This window comes from Cherax quadricarinatus, chromosome 32 (assembly GCF_038502225.1).
Source record: "Cherax quadricarinatus isolate ZL_2023a chromosome 32, ASM3850222v1, whole genome shotgun sequence".
In the NCBI taxonomy this organism is placed as follows: domain Eukaryota; kingdom Metazoa; phylum Arthropoda; class Malacostraca; order Decapoda; family Parastacidae; genus Cherax; species Cherax quadricarinatus.
The window spans coordinates 30,770,415-30,792,779 of record NC_091323.1 but is presented as its reverse complement, the minus strand read 5'-3'; the positions used below and the strand labels follow the sequence as shown (position 1 = coordinate 30,792,779).

Genomic DNA, 22,365 nt, shown 5'->3' with positions numbered 1-22,365 from the left:
TTGGTAATAAGTAATACATATTTTATGAAAAAGAGGATAAATAAATATACAAGGTATGATGTAGCACGTAATGAAAGTAGTTTATTAGATTATGTATTGGTGGATAAAAGGTTGATGGGTAGGCTCCAGGATGTACATGTTTATAGAGGGGCAACTGATATATCGGATCATTATTTAGTTGTAGCTACAGTTAGAGTAAGAGGTAGATGGGAAAAGAGGAAGGTGGCAACAACAAGTAAGAGGGAGGTGAAAGTGTATAAACTAAGGGAGGAGGAAGTTCGGGTGAGATATAAGCGACTATTGGCAGAAAGGTGGGCTAGTGCAAAGATGAGTAGTGGGGGGGTTGAAGAGGGTTGGAATAGTTTTAAAAATGCAGTATTAGAATGTGGGGCAGAAGTTTGTGGTTATAGGAGGGTGGGGGCAGGAGGAAAGAGGAGTGATTGGTGGAATGATGAAGTAAAGGGTGTGATAAAAGAGAAAAAGGTAGCTTATGAGAGGTTTTTACAAAGCAGAAGTGTTATAAGAAGAGCAGAGTATATGGAGAGTAAAAGAAAGGTAAAGAGAGTGGTGAGAGAGTGCAAAAGGAGAGCAGATGATAGAGTGGGAGAGGCACTGTCAAGAAATTTTAATGAAAATAAGAAAAAATTTTGGAGTGAGTTAAACAAGTTAAGAAAGCCTAGGGAAAATATGGATTTGTCAGTTAAAAACAGAGTAGGGGAGTTAGTAGATGGGGAGATGGAGGTATTGGGAAGATGGCGAGAATATTTTGAGGAACTTTTAAATGTTAAGGAAGAAACAGAGGCAGTAATTTCATGCACTGGTCAGGGAGGTATACCATCTTTTAGGAGTGAAGAAGAGCAGAATGTAAGTGTGGGGGAGGTACGTGAGGCATTACGTAAAATGAAAGGGGGTAAAGCAGCTGGAACTGATGGGATCATGACAGAAATGTTAAAAGCAGGGGGGGATATAGTGTTGGAGTGGTTGGTACTTTTGTTTAATAAATGTATGAAAGAGGGGAAGGTACCTAGGGATTGGCAGAGAGCATGTATAGTCCCTTTATATAAAGGGAAAGGGGACAAAAGAGACTGTAAAAATTATAGAGGAATAAGCTTACTGAGTATACCAGGAAAAGTGTACGGTAGGGTTATAATTGAAAGAATTAGAGGTAAGACAGAATGTAGGATTGCGGATGAGCAAGGAGGTTTTAGAGTGGGTAGGGGATGTGTAGATCAGGTGTTTACATTGAAGCATATATGTGAACAGTATTTAGATAAAGATAGGGAAGTTTTTATTGCATTTATGGATTTAGAAAAGGCATATGATAGAGTGGATAGAGGAGCAATGTGGCAGATGTTGCAAGTATATGGAATAGGTGGTAAGTTATTAAATGCTGTAAAGAGTTTTTATGAGGATAGTGAGGCTCAGGTTAGGGTGTGTAGAAGAGAGGGAGACTACTTCCCGGTAAAAGTAGGTCTTAGACAGGGATGTGTAATGTCACCATGGTTGTTTAATATATTTATAGATGGGGTTGTAAAGGAAGTAAATGCTAGGGTGTTTGGGAGAGGGGTGGGATTAAATTATGGGGAATCAAATTCAAAATGGGAATTGACACAGTTACTTTTTGCTGATGATACTGTGCTTATGGGAGATTCTAAAGAAAAATTGCAAAGGTTAGTGGATGAGTTTGGGAATGTGTGTAAAGGTAGAAAGTTGAAAGTGAACATAGAAAAGAGTAAGGTGATGAGGGTGTCAAATGATTTAGATAAAGAAAAATTGGATATCAAATTGGGGAGGAGGAGTATGGAAGAAGTGAATGTTTTCAGATACTTGGGAGTTGACGTGTCGGCGGATGGATTTATGAAGGATGAGGTTAATCATAGAATTGATGAGGGAAAAAAGGTGAGTGGTGCGTTGAGGTATATGTGGAGTCAAAAAACGTTATCTATGGAGGCAAAGAAGGGAATGTATGAAAGTATAGTAGTACCAACACTCTTATATGGGTGTGAAGCTTGGGTGGTAAATGCAGCAGCGAGGAGACGGTTGGAGGCAGCGGAGATGTCCTGTTTAAGGGCAATGTGTGGTGTAAATATTATGCAGAAAATTCGGAGTGTGGAAATTAGGAGAAGGTGTGGAGTTAATAAAAGTATTAGTCAGAGGGCAGAAGAGGGGTTGTTGAGGTGGTTTGGTCATTTAGAGAGAATGGATCACAGTAGAATGACATGGAAAGCATATAAATCTATAGGGGAAGGAAGGCGGGGTAGGGGTCGTCCTCGAAAGGGTTGGAGAGAGGGGGTAAAGGAGGTTTTGTGGGTAAGGGGCTTGGACTTCCAGCAAGCGTGCGTGAGCGTGTTAGATAGGAGTGAATGGAGACGAATGGTACTTGGGACCTGACGATCTGTTGGAGTGTGAGCAGGGTAATATTTAGTGAAGGGATTCAGGGAAACCGGTTATTTTCATATAGTCGGACTTGAGTCCTGGAAATGGGAAGTACAATGCCTGCACTTTAAAGGAGGGGTTTGGGATATTGGCAGTTTGGAGGGATATGTTGTGTATCTTTATATGTTTATGCTTCTAGACTGTTGTATTCTGAGCACCTCTGCAAAAACAGTGATAATGTGCGAGTGTGGTGAAAGTGTTGAATGATGATTAAAGTATTTTCTTTTTGGGGTTTTTCTTTCTTTTTTGGGTCACCCTGCCTGGGTGGGAGACGGCCGACTTTTTTAAAAAAAAAAAAAAAAAAAAAAAAAACATATGTAATATCAATACTTCTGTACAAACAATATGCCCATGTTTTTTTTTTTTTATTAGCACACTGGCCGATTCCCACCAAGGCAGGGTGGCCCGAAAAAGAAAAACTTTCACCATCATTCACTCCATCACTGTCTTGCCAGAATGGTGCTTTACACTACAGTTTTTAAATTGCAACATTAACACCCCTCCTTCAGAGTGCAGGCACTGTACTTCCCATCTCCAGGACTTAAGTCCGGCCTGCCGGTTTCCCTGAATCCCTTCATAAATGTTACTTTGCTCACACTCCAACAGCACGTCAAGTATTAAAAACCATTTGTCTCCATTCACTCCTATCAAACATGCTCACGCATGCCCGCTGGAAGTCCAAGCCCCTCGCACACAAAACCTCCTTTACCCCCCTCCCTCCAATCTTTCCTTGGCTGACCCCTACCCCGCCTTCCTTCCACTACAGACTGATACACTCTTGAAGTCACTCTCTTTCGCTCCATTTTCTCTACATGTCCGAACCACCTCAACAACCCTTCCTCAGCCCTCTGGACAACAGTTTTGGCAATCCCGCACCTCCTCCTAACTTCCAAGCTACGAATTCTCTGCATTATATTCACACCACACATTGCCCTCAAACATGACATCTCCACTGCCTCCAGCCTTCTCCTCGCTGCAACATTCATCACCCATGCTTCACTCCCATATAATAGTGTTGGTAAAACTATACTCTCATACATTCCCCTCTTTGCCTCCAAGGACAAAGTTCTTTGTCTCCACAGACTCCTAAGTGTGCCGCTCACCCTTTTCCCCTCATCAATTCTATGATTTACCTCATCTTTCATAGACCATGGTTTGTAATTTACTATTAGTAAAATAATGATCTCTCATATCTGTATGCCTCTGCAAAGACAGTGATTATGTATGAATGATGGTGAAAGTGTTTCTTTTTTGGATCACCTGCCTTTGTGCGGGACGGCCAGCGTGTTAAAATATATAATGATGTGCACATCCAAAGATTATTGGTTAAATATTTGAAACTTGAAAGGATGCTGCTGTGTTAATACAGCACATGTGCAAAAGCAATCCATCCATGGTAGTGGCAGTCAGGTTTACCTGGTATGGTCCATTGGGTGGGTAGGCTGCTGAACCACTAGTGTTGTACTGACATGATTTATTGACCTAAACTTAGTACATAGTTAAAAATGTTGAATTGAAAATTTTTAAAATTAATAATTGAACTTTGATTTTAGGAATTTTCTTTATTGCATTTGCCATTTTTCCACCACTGCATGGTGATCCAACAAAACACATTTATCATCATTCTTTCAGTAGTTGCCTTACCATAAGTGAGTGAACATAAGAACATAAAGGAAGAACACTTTAGCAGGCTTATTGGCCCATGCTAGGCAGGTCTTTCTCAAACCCAAACCCAATAACTAAAATATTTGCCTAACCCATTTTCAATGCTACTTAAGGAATAATCTTTGATAACCCTATTATTAAGTCATGTGCAAATCCCACTCAAATTCAACCCTTCTCACTCATGTATATATCCAGTCTAAATTTGAAGCAACCCAAGGTTCAAATGACTTTTTGACCTGCAACTGGCTGGCACAATTTATTTTTCTTTCTTTCAACGTACCTGCCGTATCCCACTGAGGTGGAGTGGCCCAAAAGAAAAAATGAAAGTTCCTCCTTTTAAATTTAGTAATACGTATATACACTCTGCACTCTGAAGGAGGGGTGTTAATGTTGCAGTTTAAAAACTAGTGTGAAGCACCCTTCTGGCAAGACAGTGATGGAGTGAATGATGGTGAAAGTTTTTCTTTTTCGGGCCACCCTGCCTTGGTGGGAATCGGCCAGTGTGTTAATAATAAAAAAACAATAATATACAGGAGAAGGGGTTACTAGCCCCTTGCTCTCACAATTTATATTTATCATTATAAATATATATTAAATGGTTAAAACAGAAGATTCAGAGTAAGATTTTGTAGTAACATTAGTATCCACTGCATTTCACACATTTGTACATCTTATTTAGTATTACTGCTTTTCTTTAGGTGAAGACTGTAGTTTTTGACAAGACCGGAACCATTACCCACGGCACGCCAACATTAGCCAAGCTCTCTCTCTATGTGGACGAGACAGTGTGCACCCTCGCTCGATTTCTTGCTATTGTTGGAGTAGCAGAGCATAACAGTGAACATCCTATTGCCACAGGTGCATTATTTGTGAACATTTTACACTTATGAAGCATCCAGTCATAGGAACCCATTTAGTGCTGATTTTTTATACAAACAAGACAAGAAAGTTAAGTTTGTGATGAAATAGAATAAAATATCTCAGAACTGATGCTATCCAAGCAAAGATAAAGAAAATGAAAGTGTCAGAGTATTCATGATAATACAAAAAATATAAAGTTAATGGCAAAATTATAACAAAGTAGAAGTCCATCTACAGGTACAATACTCTAGGTATTTAATATAAGAAACTTTAGTTTCTAAACTGATTATTGTATATTTTGCAGTATATAATTTAGAATTACGAGCTTTTTTTTCATTTATTTGTAAAATAAGTAATAGTTCTAGTAATGTCTTCTTTTTATTTTGATAATTAAAATCAACAAAACGTTTTTCTCTCTAGCCATATCCAAGTTCTGTCGTCAGGTGCTGGGCAACCTGAATGCTCAATGTGAAGGCTTTAAGGCAGTATCTGGCTTTGGTTTGCAGTGCACAATATCTGGCACACACCACCTTGTCCAGGCAGCTGTTTCCTCAGAGATGCTTCTCAATGTGAAAAATCTCACTGTCAATTACATAAATGAGTATGGGTAAGTAATTGGCAAGCGTACCTGTTTGCATCACTATTCTGTATCACTTTTTGATCACTGCAATTACAGTGTTTTAGATCACTGTTTTTCAAAGATAGTAATAGAATGCTTCATAATATTTTGAAGTCAGCCATAAGAATTTTTTTTATTTATTGAATATAAATGAAATTGACAAATTCAATGAGATTAGCAAATTAAGACTTTATTTTGTTTTAACACTTTGGCCGTCTCCCACCGAGACAGGGTGAGGTAACCTGAAAAAGAATCTCTTTCACTATTATTCACACTATTACTGTCTTGCCAGAGGCTTGCAGATGTGACAGTTCAAATGTTTCTCCAAGCAGCAGATATCCCAGACCCTATAACAGAAGGCATCTTGTGTTCAGGAAACAACCATTATGATCTTTTTAACATATTTATCATCCATTTCATTATTTTGTGTTAGTGTGTGCAGCAGAAGTTTGTAGATATAGGAGGATTGGTACAAGAGAGAAGAGGAGCAATAGGTGGAATGATGAGGTAAAGGGAGTGGTAAGAAGAAAAAGTTAGCATACGAGAGGTTTTTACAAAGCAGAAGAGAAAGAATTATGGGGGAGATGGCCAGTGTGTTAAAAAAAAAAAAAAAGCCTGTTGAGAATACCAGGTAAAGTGTATGGTAGAGTTATTATTGAAAGAATTAAGGGTAACACAGAAAGCAGGACCATGGATGAATGAGGAGATTTTAGGAAGGGTAGAGTATGTGTAGATCAAGTGTTTACATTGAAATATATAAATGAACAATATTTGGAAAAGGCATATGAAAGGGTGGATAGGTGAGCAATGTGGCAGTTGTTACAAGTGTATGGAATAGAATCAGATAGATGGTAAGTTACTGAAAGCAGTTATGAGTTTTTATGAGGCTAGTGAGGCTCAGATTAGAGTATGTAGGAGAGAGAAAGATTATTTTACAGTAAAAGTAGGCCTTAGACAGCGATGTGAGATGTCACCATTGTTGTTTAACATATTTATAGTTACGGTTGTAAAGGAAGTGAATGCTAGGGTGTTGGGGAGAGTGTGGAATTAAAATATATAGAATCTAATACAAGATGGGAGTTGTCACAGTTGCATTTTGCCCATGACACTGCTTTTGAAAGATTCTGAAGAGAAGTTGCAATGATAGTGGATTAATTTGGGAGAGTATGTAAAAGAAGGAAGTTAAAAGTGAACATAGGAAAGAGCAAGGTGATAAGGGTAACAAAAAATTTAGGTATTGAAAGATTGGATATCAGATTGTAAAGAGGGAGTATGGAAGAAGTGATTGTGTTCACATGTTTCTGAGTGAACTTGTCGGTGGACGGGCCTATGAAAGATGAGGTGAACCATAGAACTGATGAGGTAAAAAGGTGGATGAAGCATTGAGGCATCTATGGAGACAAAGAACGTTGTCCATGAAGGCAAAGAGGGAAATTTTTGAGTGTATAGTGGTACCAATGCATAGTTTGTGAATGTTGCAATGAGAAGGAGGCTGGAGTTAGTGGAAATGTCATGTCTGAGGGCAGTGTGTGGTGTGAATATTATGCAGGGCATTCGTAGTTTGGAGATTCAAAGGTGCGGGGATAATAAAAGTATTATCCAGAGGGCTGAGAAGGGGATGTTGAGGTGGTTTGGACACTTTGAGAGGATGGAGCAAAATAGGATGGCTTGGAGAGTGTATAAATCTCTAGTGGAGAGAAAGTGGAGCAGGGGTCACCTAAGAAAAGGATTGAGGAAGGGTTAATGGAGGTTTTGTATGCGAAGGGCTTGGATATCCAGCAGGCGTGTGTGAGCATGTTAGATACAAGTGGATGGAGGCAAGCGGTGCTTTTTATGGCCTGACATGTTCTTGGAGTGTGAGCAAGGTAGCATCTATGAAGGGATTCAGGGAAACCGGTTAGCCAGACTTTAGTCCTGAAGGTGGGAAAGTACAGTGTCTGCACTCTGAAGGAGGGGTGGGGATATTTACAGTTTTGAACTGTAGTATCAGCACACCTTTGGCGACAACAGTGATGGTGAATGTGTTTCTTTTTTGGGTCATCCTATCTCAGAGGGAGACGTCTAGTGTGTTGAAAAAAAATTTTTTTTACTTAGTGTTTCCTGATAGTTTTTATTCTTATAAAAATTTCTTTCCAATTTAGGAGGCCTGGTCTGAGGTCAGACCACAGGGGTGGTGATTCCCAGTTCACTGTGTGCTTTTCCATGCTTTTCTGGTTCTGGTTCTAGCTTTCATATGTTGCTAGTAGACCTGGCCTCTCTTGTTATTCACTTGTAGGATGATACATATTTCGTGTTGCTTACTTACACTTCTGGTTAAAAACTGATAATTTCTTGGGTGAACTGTCATTTGCATTGAGCATTCCTCTGTACTTGTGTCTGAAACTGCCTCATTCCTCATAGTCACATTTCCTGTACACTAGTCTCTTTGATAAGCTATCTCCCATTTTCTCTACTTTTGCTTTCACTAGATAGCAGATTGTCGACATGGTGATTGCCTGTTTCCACGGGAATTCCCTTATCCATTTTCCTCTAATCCACCTCACTGGAAGTGGGATGGATGCATTATTGAGTGAAGCATCTTGCTCCTCCACATCTTGTTGGTTATTGTTTCTGTCTCATTTCTTCCAGACTATTAGTATATCTCCATGGTATAAATCAGTACGTATATCACTAGTTTATCTCATCCATTTAGAGTAATACTGTATTGATCTTGTCTTTCTATTTTTTTTGCTACTTGTTGATCATGGGCTTGATGTACAGGATTTGAATCTGTATCCCTCTCAACACAATTACATACCAAATTTTGATAGGATATTACCCATTCCAAGACTGAAATTCCTGCAAAACTCCATTTTTATTTATTAATTAACTGAACTGGATAGATTCTTATAACTTTCAGCACATTATTATGTGTCATCATCTTAATAAAAAAGTTAGTTTTAAAGTTAAGTGATTGCAAAACTGCATAATTTACAGTTTAATCAAATTTTGGTTACATACGTGCTATCATCTTCTAAATGTTGATTACACTTCATTTGATACATTTACAGACTGACAGACGTGATGAATCAGTCGCCACAAAAGCGGGATGATATGTTCCTTATTGGTGATGTTTTGATTGACTGTACCCATGCACCACCACGCAAGTCAGTGGACACTGAAAACACTCCTCTTATCTCATCAACATTAGCCAGTAGTACTACAGATGATGAACAGTGCAAGGAACCTTACAAGGTGCTCTTCAAAAATTTATTTTATAAATTTAGTCTCGGAATATAAGATTGATATTACATTAAAAATATTAGAAGGTACTCATAAAAATAATAACATTTAGTAATACTTTTATTTCTTTATTATCTTGTGTGGATCCTACAGGGCTGGTTATACTCTCAGGGGCAATTAAATTGTTAATTTACCAGTGTTACTTTTTTAACATACCAGCTGGTTCTCACCGAGGCAGGGTGACCTGAAAAAGAAGAAACGAAAGCTTTTCTTCTTTTTATATTTAATAATTTATATAAGAGAAGGGGTTACTAATAAACTTACTGTTTATTAGAACATAACTTCGGGAAAAAGAAAAGCACATCCGTAGACACATGCTTCCTCTATTTCCAGTAATACTGATTGTGTAAATAGAGAGTTGCAGTAAAAATGTGATCTGCCCCTTCTTATCTTTTCTCATGATTTTATGGTATCTTTATGTGAAGTATTAAACTCCTGTGCTAGAGTTAACTTTGATGTGAAATACAAGAGAAAGGAGTTTTGTGCTTCATTAGTCCATACGTAGTGTTTGCACGTAGTTACAAGTACGGTACTACACGTACATCATTTGGTAAGTTCTCAGAGCTTCATTTTTTCTGTCTATAGCTGCAGAAGGTTATTTAAGCCTTCCCCGTTTATAATTCCATATTTATTTTATTTCTTATCTTAAGAGAATCATTATATGCTGATCAGTTATAATTCCTTGTGTTCTGTATTGAGAATTTTCAATGTGTCTTAAGAAGTTTCACTCATATATGTCAGTATTTCAGGTGCTTATTGGAAATAGAGATTGGATGAGCCAAAATGGAATATTTGTTCCAAAAACTGTGGACAAGCAAATGACAGAACAAGAGGAGTTGGGCCGCACTGCTGTACTTGCGGCTGTTAATGGTTAGTTCTATTTTTCAAGCCATACTTTTTTTTTTTTTTTTGTCCTGTATAAGGGCAATGTGTGGTGTAAATATTATGCAGAAAATTCGGAGTGTGGAAATTAGGAGAAGGTGTGGAGTTAATAAAAGTATTAGTCAGAGGTCTGAAGAGGGGTTGTTGAGGTGGTTTGGTCATTTAGAGAGAATGGATCAAAGTAGAATGACATGGAGAGAGTATAAATCTGTAGGGGAAGGAAGGCGGGGTAGGGGTTGTCCTCGAAAAGGTTAGAGAGAGGGGGTAAAGGAGGTTTTGTGGGCAAGGGGCTTGGACTTCCAGCAAGCTTGCATGAGCATGTTAGATAGGAGTGAATGGAGACGAATGGTATTTGGGACCTGACAAGCTGTTGGAGTGTGAGCAGGGTAATATTTAGTGAAGGGATTCAGGGAAACCGGTTATTTTCATATAGCTGGACTTGAGTCCTGGAAATGGTAAGTACAATGCCTGCACTTTAAAGGAGGGGTTTGGGATATTGGCAGTTTGGAGGGATATGTTGTGTATCTTTATACACATATGCTTCTAGACTGTTGTATTCTGAGCACCTCTGCAAAAACAGTGATTATGCATGAGTGAGGTGAAAGTGTTGAATGACGAAAGTATTTTCTTTTTGGGGATTTTCTTTCTTTTTGGGTCACCCTGCATTAGTGGGAAATGGCCAACGTGTTAAAAAAAAAAAACTTTTTCTCTCTTAATAATTAACATTTTTTTTTCTTGCACTGGCTATTTTCTACCAAGGAAAGAGAACCAGAGAATAAAGCACATTCATCATCACTTGCTCCTTAGTTGCCTTTTCAGACATATAACATGACCCATTGATAGTCATCTCAACCACAGTTTTCCATCTTGACTTTTAAGGGGCATGCATTGTACCTCTCACCTCTGAAACTCAAGTCTGTCTATTATGGGGTCCCTGACACTTAAATCATGTCATATCCCAAAGACCTTTCTCCTCCAGTCAATGTTTGAACACCTGCATATGCCTGTTATCAGTACGGACATGTCTGATTTTGTTATTCCATTGTTTGGTGTAAATTTAGGAACAGAACTTTCATGGGAAAGCCTGGGTTCCAGGCCATCGTGATTTTTCTCTAATGAATATAAAGGGCAGAAAATCTAAAACCAAAATCCTGTACTGAAGAAAGTAATTTATGTCTGGAGCGTTGGATAGGAGTGAATGGAGATAAATGGTATTTAGGACTTGACGAGCTGTTGGAGTGTGAGCAGGGTAATATTTAGTGAAGGGATTCAGGAAAACCGGTTCTTTTTATATAGCTGGACTTGAGTCCTGGAAATGGGAAGTACAATGCCTGCACTTTAAAGGAGGGGTTTGGGATATTGGCAGTTTGGAGGGATATGTTGTGTATCTTTATATGCATATGCTTCTAAACTGTTGTATTCTGAGCACCTCTGCAAAAACAGTGATTATGTATGAGTAAGGTGAATGTGTTGAATGATGATGAAAGTATTTTCTTTTTGGGGATTTTCTTTCTTTTTGGGGATTTTCTTTCTTTTTGGGTTACCCTGCCTCGGTGGGAGATGGGCGACTTGATAAAAGAAAAAAAATACTGTATAAACATTTAAAAATACACTAAAAATGTTATAAATGATGCAAGGATTCCATTAAAGCAGTATCAAAGATGGCTGACAAATACCCACTACCATTATAGCACGATTCCTGTTTAGCGACAGATTCGTTTAGCGATGCGGTATTAGGAGCGGAACTCTATCGTTAAGTGAGGAGAGGCAGTATATAGAATAGATTTGTAAGAAGACTGATTTGTCATCTGGCCTGAACATGATTTATAAAAGTCAAGCCTTTATGCTAACTGGTATTTTCATACTAAGATTGTTTCCTCTTGGGGAAATGTTAAATAAAAATTTAGGTACAGTTATTGTAATGTAGGAATGACAATAATAAGCTTTTCTTTATACTCTACTGTATTTTCTTTGTCATTTTTCATTCTAATTTATATCTCCTTGACAGGTCAGCTGATGGGCATGCTGGCTGTTGCAGACACTGTGAAACCAGAGGCTGCCTTAACTGTGTATACTCTCAAGAAGAAGGGTCTGGGTGTTATTCTTCTAACAGGTGACAACCAGAAGACAGCAGCAGCCATTGCAAGACAAGTTGGCATTACCAGAGTTTTTGCAGAAGTTCTTCCTTCTCACAAAGTACGTGTATTTTTTCATTACCACATTTGACCATTACCACCAAGGTAGGGTGATCTAAAAAAAAAGGAAGCTTATTCACCACAGAAGTTTTATTGGGCTAAAGTTGAAAGTCTTTATGAGTATAGTTAATTTCAAAAGCTGCTGTATAAAAAAATTTCACTAAAAAAAGTAAAAAATAAACTTTTATATGTACAGATTATTTTTAAAATTGTCTGACTATTTACTCATTTACCAATTTTATTACTTTAGTTTTTTAATTCAAATAGCAAACACTTTTTCCTTGTAACTTCTTCTGTGCTTTACTTCACTGTAATATTATTAACAGACATTATTATGTACAGAAGATGTGAAGAATGGCAGGTTCCCAGGGTAGAGTTAATTGAATCAATGATACATATCCTAGCCGGATTTCAAGACACAAGACTGCCGGAGATTTAGTGTACAGTACAATATATAAAAGTTATTGCAATCAGTCAGTCCCTGTTTATTGCAATTTGTATTATCGCCTAAAATGGTTATATTTTCTGTTTAAGTAAATATGATATTCTTTTCTCAGGTGAAGAAAATAAAACAGCTGCAAGAGTTAAGTCAGAAAGTGGCAATGGTTGGAGATGGTGTTAATGATTCACCAGCCTTAGCTCAAGCTGATGTTGGTATTGCTATATCCTCCGGCACTGATGTTGCAGTTGAGGCTGCTGATGTTGTTCTCATTAGGGTAAGATTTTTCTTTTTTTAAGTTTACAGAGAAAGGCAGTGCTAAGGGAATATAGAACTTTAAATATTTGAGTATTACAACTACTGTAAATGCAGATATTACATTTATTTGAACCCAGTAATTCACAGAGGTTGGGTTCCTAAAGGTGATTTGAATCCTGAAGCTGCAGATAATAGGAAAATTTTCATGTTTGAGTTAGTTTAAAAAGAATGGCCATATAATTTTAAATATTGCTCTAATATCTGTAAGATTAAAACTCATAAAAAATAATGAACATATTTAAAATAAAATTCTCTGTTTTTTTTTTTAATTAACCCTTAAACTGTCCAAACGTAGATCTATGTTTGCGCACGTAGCTCTCCAACCTTGATTTTCTCCATAAGAAACAATGTAAAAAAAACGTAGATCTACATTCGGAGTGCTACACGAGCAAACATAGATCTACATTTGGACAGTTTAAGGGTTAAGATTGCACAAAAATTAAAAAAATTGTTCACATTTTATGGTCCAGTTTATTATTATTTTATTATTATTATTAACACACTGGCTGATTCCCACCAAGGCAGGGTGGCCCGAAAAAGAAAAACTTTCACTATCATTCACTCCATCACTGTCTTGCCAGAAGGGTGCTTTACACTACAGTTTTTAAACTGCAACATTAACACCCCTCCTTCAGAGTGCAGGCACTGTACTTCCCATCTCCAGGACTCAAGTCCGGCCTGCCGGTTTCCCTGAACCCTTTCATAAATGTTACTTTGCTCACACTCCAACAGCACGTCAAGTATTAAAAACCATTTGTCTCCATTCACTCCTATCAAACACGCTCACGCATGCCCAGAGTGCAGGCACTGCTGGAAGTCCAAGCCCCTCGCACACAAAACCTCCTTTACCCCTTCCCTCCAACCTTTCCTAGGCCGACCCCTACCCCGCCTTCCTTCCACTACAGACTGATACACTCTTGAAGTCACTTCTGTTTCGCTCCATTCTCTCTACATGTCCGAACCACCTCAACAACCCTTCCTCAGCCCTCTGGACAACAGTTTTGGTAATCCCGCACCTCCTCCTAACTTCCAAACTACGAATTCTCTGCATTATATTCACACCATACATTGCCCTCAGACATGACATCTCCACTGCCTCCAGCCTTCTCCTCGCTGCAACATTCATCACCCATGCTTCACACCCATATAAGAGCGTTGGTAAAACTATACTCTCATACATTCCCCTCTTTGCCTCCAAGGACAAAGTTCTTTGTCTCCACAGACTCCTAAGTGCACCACTCACCCTTTTCCCATTATCAATTCTATGATTCACCTCATCTTTCATAGACCCATACGCTGACATGTCCACTCCCATATATCTGAATACATTCACCTCCTCCATACTCTCTCCCTCCAATCTGATATCCAATCTTACATCACCTAATCTTATTGTTATCCTCATAACCTTACTCTTTCCTGTATTCACTTTTAATTTTCTTCTTTTGCACACCCTACCAAATTCATCCACCAATCTCTGCAACTTCTCTTCAGAATCTCCCAAGAGCACAGTGTCATCAGCAAAGAGCAACTGTGACAACTCCCACTTTATGTGTGATTCTTTATCTTTTAACTCCACGCCTCTTGCCAAGACCCTCGCATTTATTTCTCTTACAACCCCATCTGTAAATACAGTGGACCCCCGCATAACGATTACCTCCGAATGCGACCAATTATGTAAGTGTATTTATGTAAGTGCGTTTGTACGTGTATGTTTGGGGGTCTGAAATGGACTAATCTACTTCACAATATTTCTCATGGGAACAAATTCGGTCAGTACTGGCACCTGAACATACTTCTGGAGTGAAAAAATATCGTTAACCGGGGGTCCACTGTATATTAAACAACCAAGGTGACATCACACATCCTTGCCTAAGGCCTACTTTTACTGGGAAATAATTTCCCTCTTTCCTACATGCTCTAACTTGAGCCTCACTATCCTCGTAAAAACTCTTCACTGCTTTCAGTAACCTACCTCCTACACCATACACCTGCAACATCTGCCACATTGCCCCCCTATCCACCCTGTCATATGCCTTTTCCAAATCCATAAATGCCACAAAGACCTCTTTAGCCTTATCTAAATACTGTTCACTTATATGTTTCACTGTAAACACCTGGTCCACACACCCCCTACCTTTCCTAAAGCCTCCTTATTCATCTGCTATCCTATTCTCCGACTTACTCTTAATTCTTTCAATAATAACTCTACCATACACTTTACCAGGTATACTCAACAGACTTATCCCCCTATAATTTTTGCACTCTCTTTTGTCCTCTTTGCCTTTATACAAAGGAACTATGCATGCTCTCTGCCAATCCCTAGGTACCTTACCCTCTTCCATACATTTATTAAATAATTGCACCAACCACTCCAAAACTATATCCCCACTTGCTTTTAACATTTCTATCTTTATCCCATCAATCCCGGCTGCCTTACCCCCTTTCATTTTACCTACTGCCTCACGAACTTCCCCCACACTCACAACTGGCTCTTCCTCACTCCTACAAGATGTTGTTCCTCCTTGCCCTATACACAAAATCACAGCTTCCCTATCTTCATCAACATTTAACAATTCCTCAAAATATTCCCTCCATCTTCCCAATACCTCTAACTCTCCATTTAATAACTCTCCTCTCCTATTTTTAACTGACAAATCCATTTGTTCTTTAGGCTTCCTTAACTTGTTAATCTCACTCCAAAACTTTTTCTTATTTTCAACAAAATTTGTTGATAACATTTCACCTACTCTCTCATTTGCTCTCTTTTTACATTGCTTCACCACTCTCTTAACCTCTCTCTTTTTCTCCATATACTCTTCCCTCCTTGTATCACTTCTACTTTGTAAAAACTTCTCATATGCTAACTTTTTCTCCCTTACTACTCTCTTTACATCATCATTCCACCAATCGCTCCTCTTCCTTCCTGCACCCACTTTCCTGTAACCACAAACTTCTGCTGAACACTGTAACACTACATTTTTAAACCTACCCCATACCTCTTCGACCCCATTGCCTATGCTCTCATTAGCCCATCTATCCTCCAATAGCTCTTTATATCTTACCCTAACTGCCTCCTCTTTTAGTTTATAAACCTTCACCTCTCTCTTCCCTGATGCTTCTATTCTCCTTGCATCCCATCTACCTTTTACTCTCAGTGTAGCTACAACTAGAAAGTGATCTGATATATCTGTGGCCCCTCTATAAACATGTACATCCTGAAGTCTACTCAACAGTCTTTTATCTACCAATACATAATCCAACAAACTACTGTCATTTCGTCCTACATCATATCTTGTATACTTATTTATCCTCTTTTTCTTTAAATATGTATTACCTATAACTAAACCTCTTTCTATACAAAGTTCGATCAAAGGGCTCCCATTTTCATTTACACCTGGCATTATTATTATTATTAGCCATTATATAGCCATTTCCCACCAAGGCAGTGTGGCCTGAAAAAGATGATGAAAGTTTTTCTTTTTTGGGCCACCCTGCCTTGGTGGTAGACGGCCAATGTGTTAATAATAAAAAAAAGTAAAAATACTGGACAAAGAGAAATGTGAACAATTGATGCTGTTCAATATGTAATTGAATGACATGGACTATGAAGTATAAGAATTCCTGGGTTGAACTGTACAGAACCTGAAATAACTTGAAAGTGTTAGATTTATATTTTGAATTATTGATATTGCAGTGAGAAGGGTTAACTGAAGTGCTTTTTCATTTCTCGGTATTCTGCAGTCATATTACTATCTTGCATCTAAATTTTCTAGAAGTCATAAATTTTTAGGTATTATTGTATATTGTTTTATTAAAATGTTAAACTTAATATATTCTCTCTTTTATCCAGAATGACCTGGTAGATGTGGTTGCTTGTTTGGACCTTTCAAAAAAAACTGTGCGCAGAATCCATCTTAACTTTATATTTGCCTCCATCTATAACTTAGTAGGGATACCAGTTGCAGCAGGAGTATTTAGACCTTTTGGATTTTATTTGCAAGTAAGTTTATCAGCTCATTTGCTGAGAAAAAAATAATTTATGACAAAACCTTGTTAAAGGCATTGAATATGAATAAGATTTTTTTTTTTTTTTAACATGTCGGCCGCTTCCCACTGAGGCAGGGTTACCCAAAAAGAAAGAAAGAAAATAAAACTTTCATCATCATTCAACACTTTCACCAAAACTCATACATACTCACTGCCTTTGCAGAGGCAGTCAGATATGACATCTTAGACGTCCCTCCAAACTGCCAATATCCCAAACCCCTCCTTAAAAGTGTAGGCATTGCACTTCAAATTTCCAGGACTCAAATCCAGCTAACCAGTTTCCCTGAATTATATTTTTATTAACACATGAGTAATTTCCCACCAAGGTAGGATGGCCCAAAAAAAGAAAAACTTTCAAAATCATTCACTCCATCACTGTCTTGCCAGAGGCATCCTTACACTACAGTTATAAAACTGCATTCTCTTCACAAAATATTACCCTGCTCACACTCCAACAGCTCGTCAGGTCCCAAAAGCCATATATCTCCATTCACTCCTTTGTTTTTTTTTTCAACAAGTCGGCCGTCTCCCACCGAGGCAGGGTGACCCAAAAAAGAAAGAAAATCCCCATAAAGAAAATACTTTCATCATCATTCAACACTTTCACCACACTCAAACATTATCACTGTTTTTGCAAAGGTGCTCAGAATACAACAGTTTAGAAGCATACACATATAAAGATACACAACATATCCCTCCAAACTGCCAATATCCCAAACCCCTCCTTTAAAGTGCAGGCATTGTACTTCGCTCCTATCTAACATATACACACACACACACTTGCTGGAAATAATAATAATAATAATAATAATACAGTGATTATGTGTGAGTGAGGTGAAATTGATGAATGATGATGAAAGTATTTTCTTTTTGGGGATTTACTTTCCTTTTTGGGTCACCCTGCCTCGGTGGGAGACGGCTGACTTATTAAAAAATCAAAAATAATTGTTCATATCTGCATGCCTCTGGCAAAACAGTGTTAGTGTGAATGATGGTGAAAGTGTTTCTTTTTGGGGTCACCCTGCTTCGGTGGGAGACAGCCAGTGTGTTAAAAAAAAAATAATAATATGAAGAACTATTGGGAGAAAGATGGGCTAGTGAGAGTATACATAATAAGGTTGAATTGTATGGGGTAGATTTAAGAATGTAGTGTTAGTATGTGTAGCAGAAGTTTGTGGTTATAGGAGGGTGGGTGCAGAAGGGAAGGGGAGCAGTTGGTGGAATAATGAGGTATAGGGAGTAATAAGGGAAAAAGTTAGCATTTGAAAGTTTTTTTTTTGTACAAAGCAGAAGTGATATAAAGAGGGTGGAATATATGGATAGTAAAGGAGAGGTGGAGAGAGTGGTGAGGGAGTGTAAAAGGAGAGCAAATGAGGGAATGGGTGAGGTTTGGTAAAGAGGAGATATATTAGATTGGGAGTTCGAGGTATTGGGAAGATGGCAGAAATATTTTGAGTCACTGTTAAATGTGGATAGAGAATGGGAGGCAGTGATTTCCTCACTCCTGTAAGATGTATAGCATCCTACAGGAGTGAAGAAGAACCAAATTTAAATGTGCGGAAGGCATAGAATTGTTGAAGGGAAAAAGATGGATGGCACATAGAGGCATATATGGAGACAAAGAATGTTGTCCATAAAGGCAAAAAGGGAATGTTTGAGTGTATGGTGGTACCAATACTCTTATATGGGTGTGAAGCTTGGGTTGTGAATGCTGCAGCGAGGAGGAGGCTGAAGGCAGTGGGGATATGTCTGAGGTCAATGTGTGGTGTTAATATTATGCAGTATTTGTAATCTGGAGATTAGGAGGAGGTGTGGAGTTATTAAAAGTATTATCCAGAGGGCTACCTGCCTACCTACCTACCTGGAGGTAGGTAGGGCTGAGGTGGGTTGGACATTTAGAGATTATGGAGCAAAATAGGATGACTTGGAGGGTGATTAAGTCTGTAATGGAGAGAAGGCAGAGTAGGAATCACTGTAGGAAAGGTTGGAAAGAAAAGTAAAAGAGGTTTTGTGTACTTGGGGCTTGGACTTCCAGTAGGCATGTGGGAACATGTTAGATAAAAGTGAGTAGGGGCAAATGGTTTTTGGGACTTTACATGCCGTTGGAGTATGAGCCAAGTAATGTTTTGTGAAGAGATTCAGGAGAAACTGGTTAGTCAGGCTTGAGCCTTGATGATGGGAAGTACAGTGCCTGAAAGAGGGGTAAGGATATTTGCAGTTTGGAGGGGCATGTGAACTATAGCATCAGTGTACCTCTGACAAGACAGTGATGTAGTGAATGATGATGAAAGTGTTTGTTTTCAGGTCACTCTACTTTGGTGGAAGATGGCCAGTGTGTAAAAAAAAATAAAAATAATATTTAAAATAATTGAATATTTGTAATTGTTTTACCTGTAATTACAATCAGGTACATATTTTGTAAATTACATCAATAGTTCACATGTAGGTGTGTAAGTTGACACACATTTGTAAATAATGAACAGTAAAAAGAAATTATTACCCAGAAAAGCTGCCAGACAAATAAGATTGCCCTTCTATTAGCAGTGTAAGATATTGTAGCTCATGAATGTATTGGAAGGCTCATCCCTTTATAGCTGTACTACATATAAAATATAAGCTTAATGAATACTGTTGTTACAGCCATGGATGGGCTCAGCTGCAATGGCATTAAGCTCTGTATCTGTGGTGTGTTCATCTCTTCTGCTCAAATTGTAAGTAATTTACTGTATTGTAATATGTTTGTTTTAGCATTCTTTTTCTTTATATATTCTGCACTCCTCACAAGTGGTGAATTTGCAGATACAGAAATTTAGCTTGTACAAGAATGGAGGGGATGCGTTCCTGTAGTCATATCCAGATATAGCATGAGTCAAATGATTTGTATTATACTGAATTATTTGTAGTACCAATGGGTCATCTAGCAAAGATGGACAAGGGTATAAATTTGTCATGGCATATTTTTATTTTAACCCTTAGACTGTTTTGGTCGTATATATACGTCTTAGGAGCCACCGTTTTTGACGTATATACAGTGGACCCCCGCTTTACGATCAGCTCCCAATGCAACCAATTATGTAAGTGTATTTATGTAAGTTCATTTGTATGTGTATGTTTGGGGGTCTGAAATGGACTAATCTAATTCACAATATTCCTTATGGGAACAAATTCGTTCAGTACTGGCACCCGAACATACTTCTGGAATTAAATAATATCGTAAACCGGGGATCCACTGTATACTCATAAATTCTAGCGGCTTCAAATCAAGCAAGAGAAAGCTGGTAGGCCCACATGTGAGAGAATGGGTCTGTGTGGTCAGTGTGCACCATATAAAAAAATCCTGCAGCACGCAGTGCATAATGAGAAAAAAAACTCCACTGTTTTCTTTTTTTAATTAAAATGCCGACTTTGTGGTCTATTTTCGTATAGTATTTATGGTTGTATTCTCGTTTTCTTGATCTCATTTGATAGAATGGAAAACATATTATAGAAATAGAGGTGATTTTGATTGGTTTTACTATAAAAAGAACCTTGAAATGGAGCTCAAAGTAGAGGAAATGTTTGATTTTTGCCAATGTTCAAAAGTAAACAAATGATGTCATTGTCCAATAAATGTCCAAGTAGCCATTCTAATATGCAGTCATGAATGGGTTGACATTATTTATACAATTATTACAATATTGCAGTAGTCTGCATAACAGCAAATCATCTATTTTTTGTTTGAATAAAAATTCAAAATAGAAAGCAAGAGTAATATCAGAGGGGCCTGGAAACATGACTGATGAACAAAGAAAATGTTATTTTAGAGCCAGGAATGTCTGCATTGTTCATTGTGGACCATATTTTGAAATTTTCATATTTTTAAATTTTCATGAAATTGGCCAAATTGCAAATTTCTGACCTCATTATTGGGTAGTGGTAGTGGAGTTCTAAAGTAATAGCTATGAGTTTGGTCGACTGCAACAATGAAATTAGCCGAAAATAGGGCTCAAATTGGGCGAAATCGTCAATTCGTAAATATCGCCGAGGTTGCTAACTTCGCAAGAGCGTAATTCTGTCAGTTTTCCATCAAATTTCGTTCTTTTGGTGTCATTACAATCGGGAAGAGATTCTCTAACATTTCATAAGATTTTTTTTTTTTTCTTCTTTTTTTTTTTTTTTTAATTTTGCGACACCAGGAGACACATCAGGATTTGGGGTTGCGACAGTCAAGGGGTTAATGAATATTAATAAATATTGAAAGACGCTCTGCTTCATCTGCAAAACACTCTTATGTAAACATTCTCTGGAACCTCACATTTAGTATCTCACATTTTTTACTCTTTTTATTTGGTGATTTTGTTTTCATTGCTGATCATTTATATTACATCTTTCACAATGAATCCTCTTTTTTTTTTTTTTTTTTGCAATTTTAATGTTGGATTTTTTTTTTATTTCTTTCGTCTTCATTCCTTACATTTTTCTATTAATTTTTAACACACTTGAGTCTCCAGTAAGTCTCTGGGTTGGGGAAAATGTCTTCCTGTTGGTTTAGAATTTATGTACATACACTTGTTCTTCTTTGATTATGCTAAGGAGATAGCTTTTAAAAAATATTATGGTATTGGGGTCATACAGCTCCAAATCAAATGGGAGGCAGTTGCGTTTGTTCCAAGGAAAGAGAGAATACTGGTAAGTCAGACTCATTGGATCAGATCTCCTTTTAGAGGACAGGTACAATAAAGCAGAAGCTTAGGGAATAATATGGGGTGTGAGAATAAGTAATAGATCAGGTAAAACATATAATCTGAGTGGTAGAAATAACACACCCGAGATAAACCTGTTTATGAATAATTAAAAATTAGTTATTTATGAATCAGTGAGTCCTCTTCTCAGGCCATGGTGTATATTGCAATTTATAGCCAATGAAGAATATGGGATAATTCATGCATTCATTGCAGTACTATCAAAACAGTTAAAAGAAACCAGAAACCATGAACAGTTTGCATTGCACTCATATCTTGTATAAGTGTAAGCTTTTTGAATCATCAAAATGAAACATAATATTTGATAGTGTAAGTGAAATTTAATTTGAGTACTCAGAGTCAGCACAAATGAAACTTAGTTATTAACCCTTTGACTGTCGTGGCCGTATATATACGTCTTACGAGGTACCGTGTTTGACGTATATATACTCATAAATTCTAGCGGCTTCAAATCAAGCAGGAGAAAGCTGGTAGGCCCACATGTGAGAGAATGGGTCTGTGTGGTCAGTGTGCACCATATAAAAAAAATCCTGGAACACGCAGTGCATAATGAGAAAAAAAAAACTCCGACCGTTTTTTTTTTTTAATTAAAATGCCGACTTTGTGGTCTATTTTCTTATAGTATTTATGGTTGTATTCTCGTTTTCTTGGTCTCATTTGATAGAATGAAAAACATATTATAGAAATAGAGGTGATTTTGATTGATTTTACTATAAAAAGAACCTAGAAATGGAGCTCAAAGTAGGGAAAATGTTTGATTTTTGCCAATGTTCAAAAGTAAACAAATGATGCCATTGTCCAATGAATGTCCAACTAGCCATTCTAATATGCAGTCATGAATGGGTTGATGTTATTTATACAATTATTACAGTATTGCAG

The 22,365-nt window shown here is 37.7% G+C and overlaps 1 protein-coding gene across 8 annotated transcripts in view; it reads left to right on the top strand.

Annotated features, from left to right (window-relative positions):
* ATP7 (copper-transporting ATPase 1) overlaps positions 1–22,365 on the top strand; it is a 121,936-nt gene that overhangs the window by 73,455 nt on the left and 26,116 nt on the right. For all 8 annotated transcript variants that reach the window (XM_053778844.2, XM_053778845.2, XM_053778850.2 and 5 more), the window contains 8 exons: positions 4,800–4,959; positions 5,383–5,569; positions 8,632–8,815; positions 9,613–9,733; positions 11,754–11,941; positions 12,498–12,656; positions 16,548–16,697; positions 19,385–19,455. In XM_053778844.2, coding sequence (XP_053634819.1) covers positions 4,800–4,959; positions 5,383–5,569; positions 8,632–8,815; positions 9,613–9,733; positions 11,754–11,941; positions 12,498–12,656; positions 16,548–16,697; positions 19,385–19,455 — 1,220 coding nt within the window. The remainder of the gene's footprint in view (positions 1–4,799; positions 4,960–5,382; positions 5,570–8,631; positions 8,816–9,612; positions 9,734–11,753; positions 11,942–12,497; positions 12,657–16,547; positions 16,698–19,384; positions 19,456–22,365) is intronic.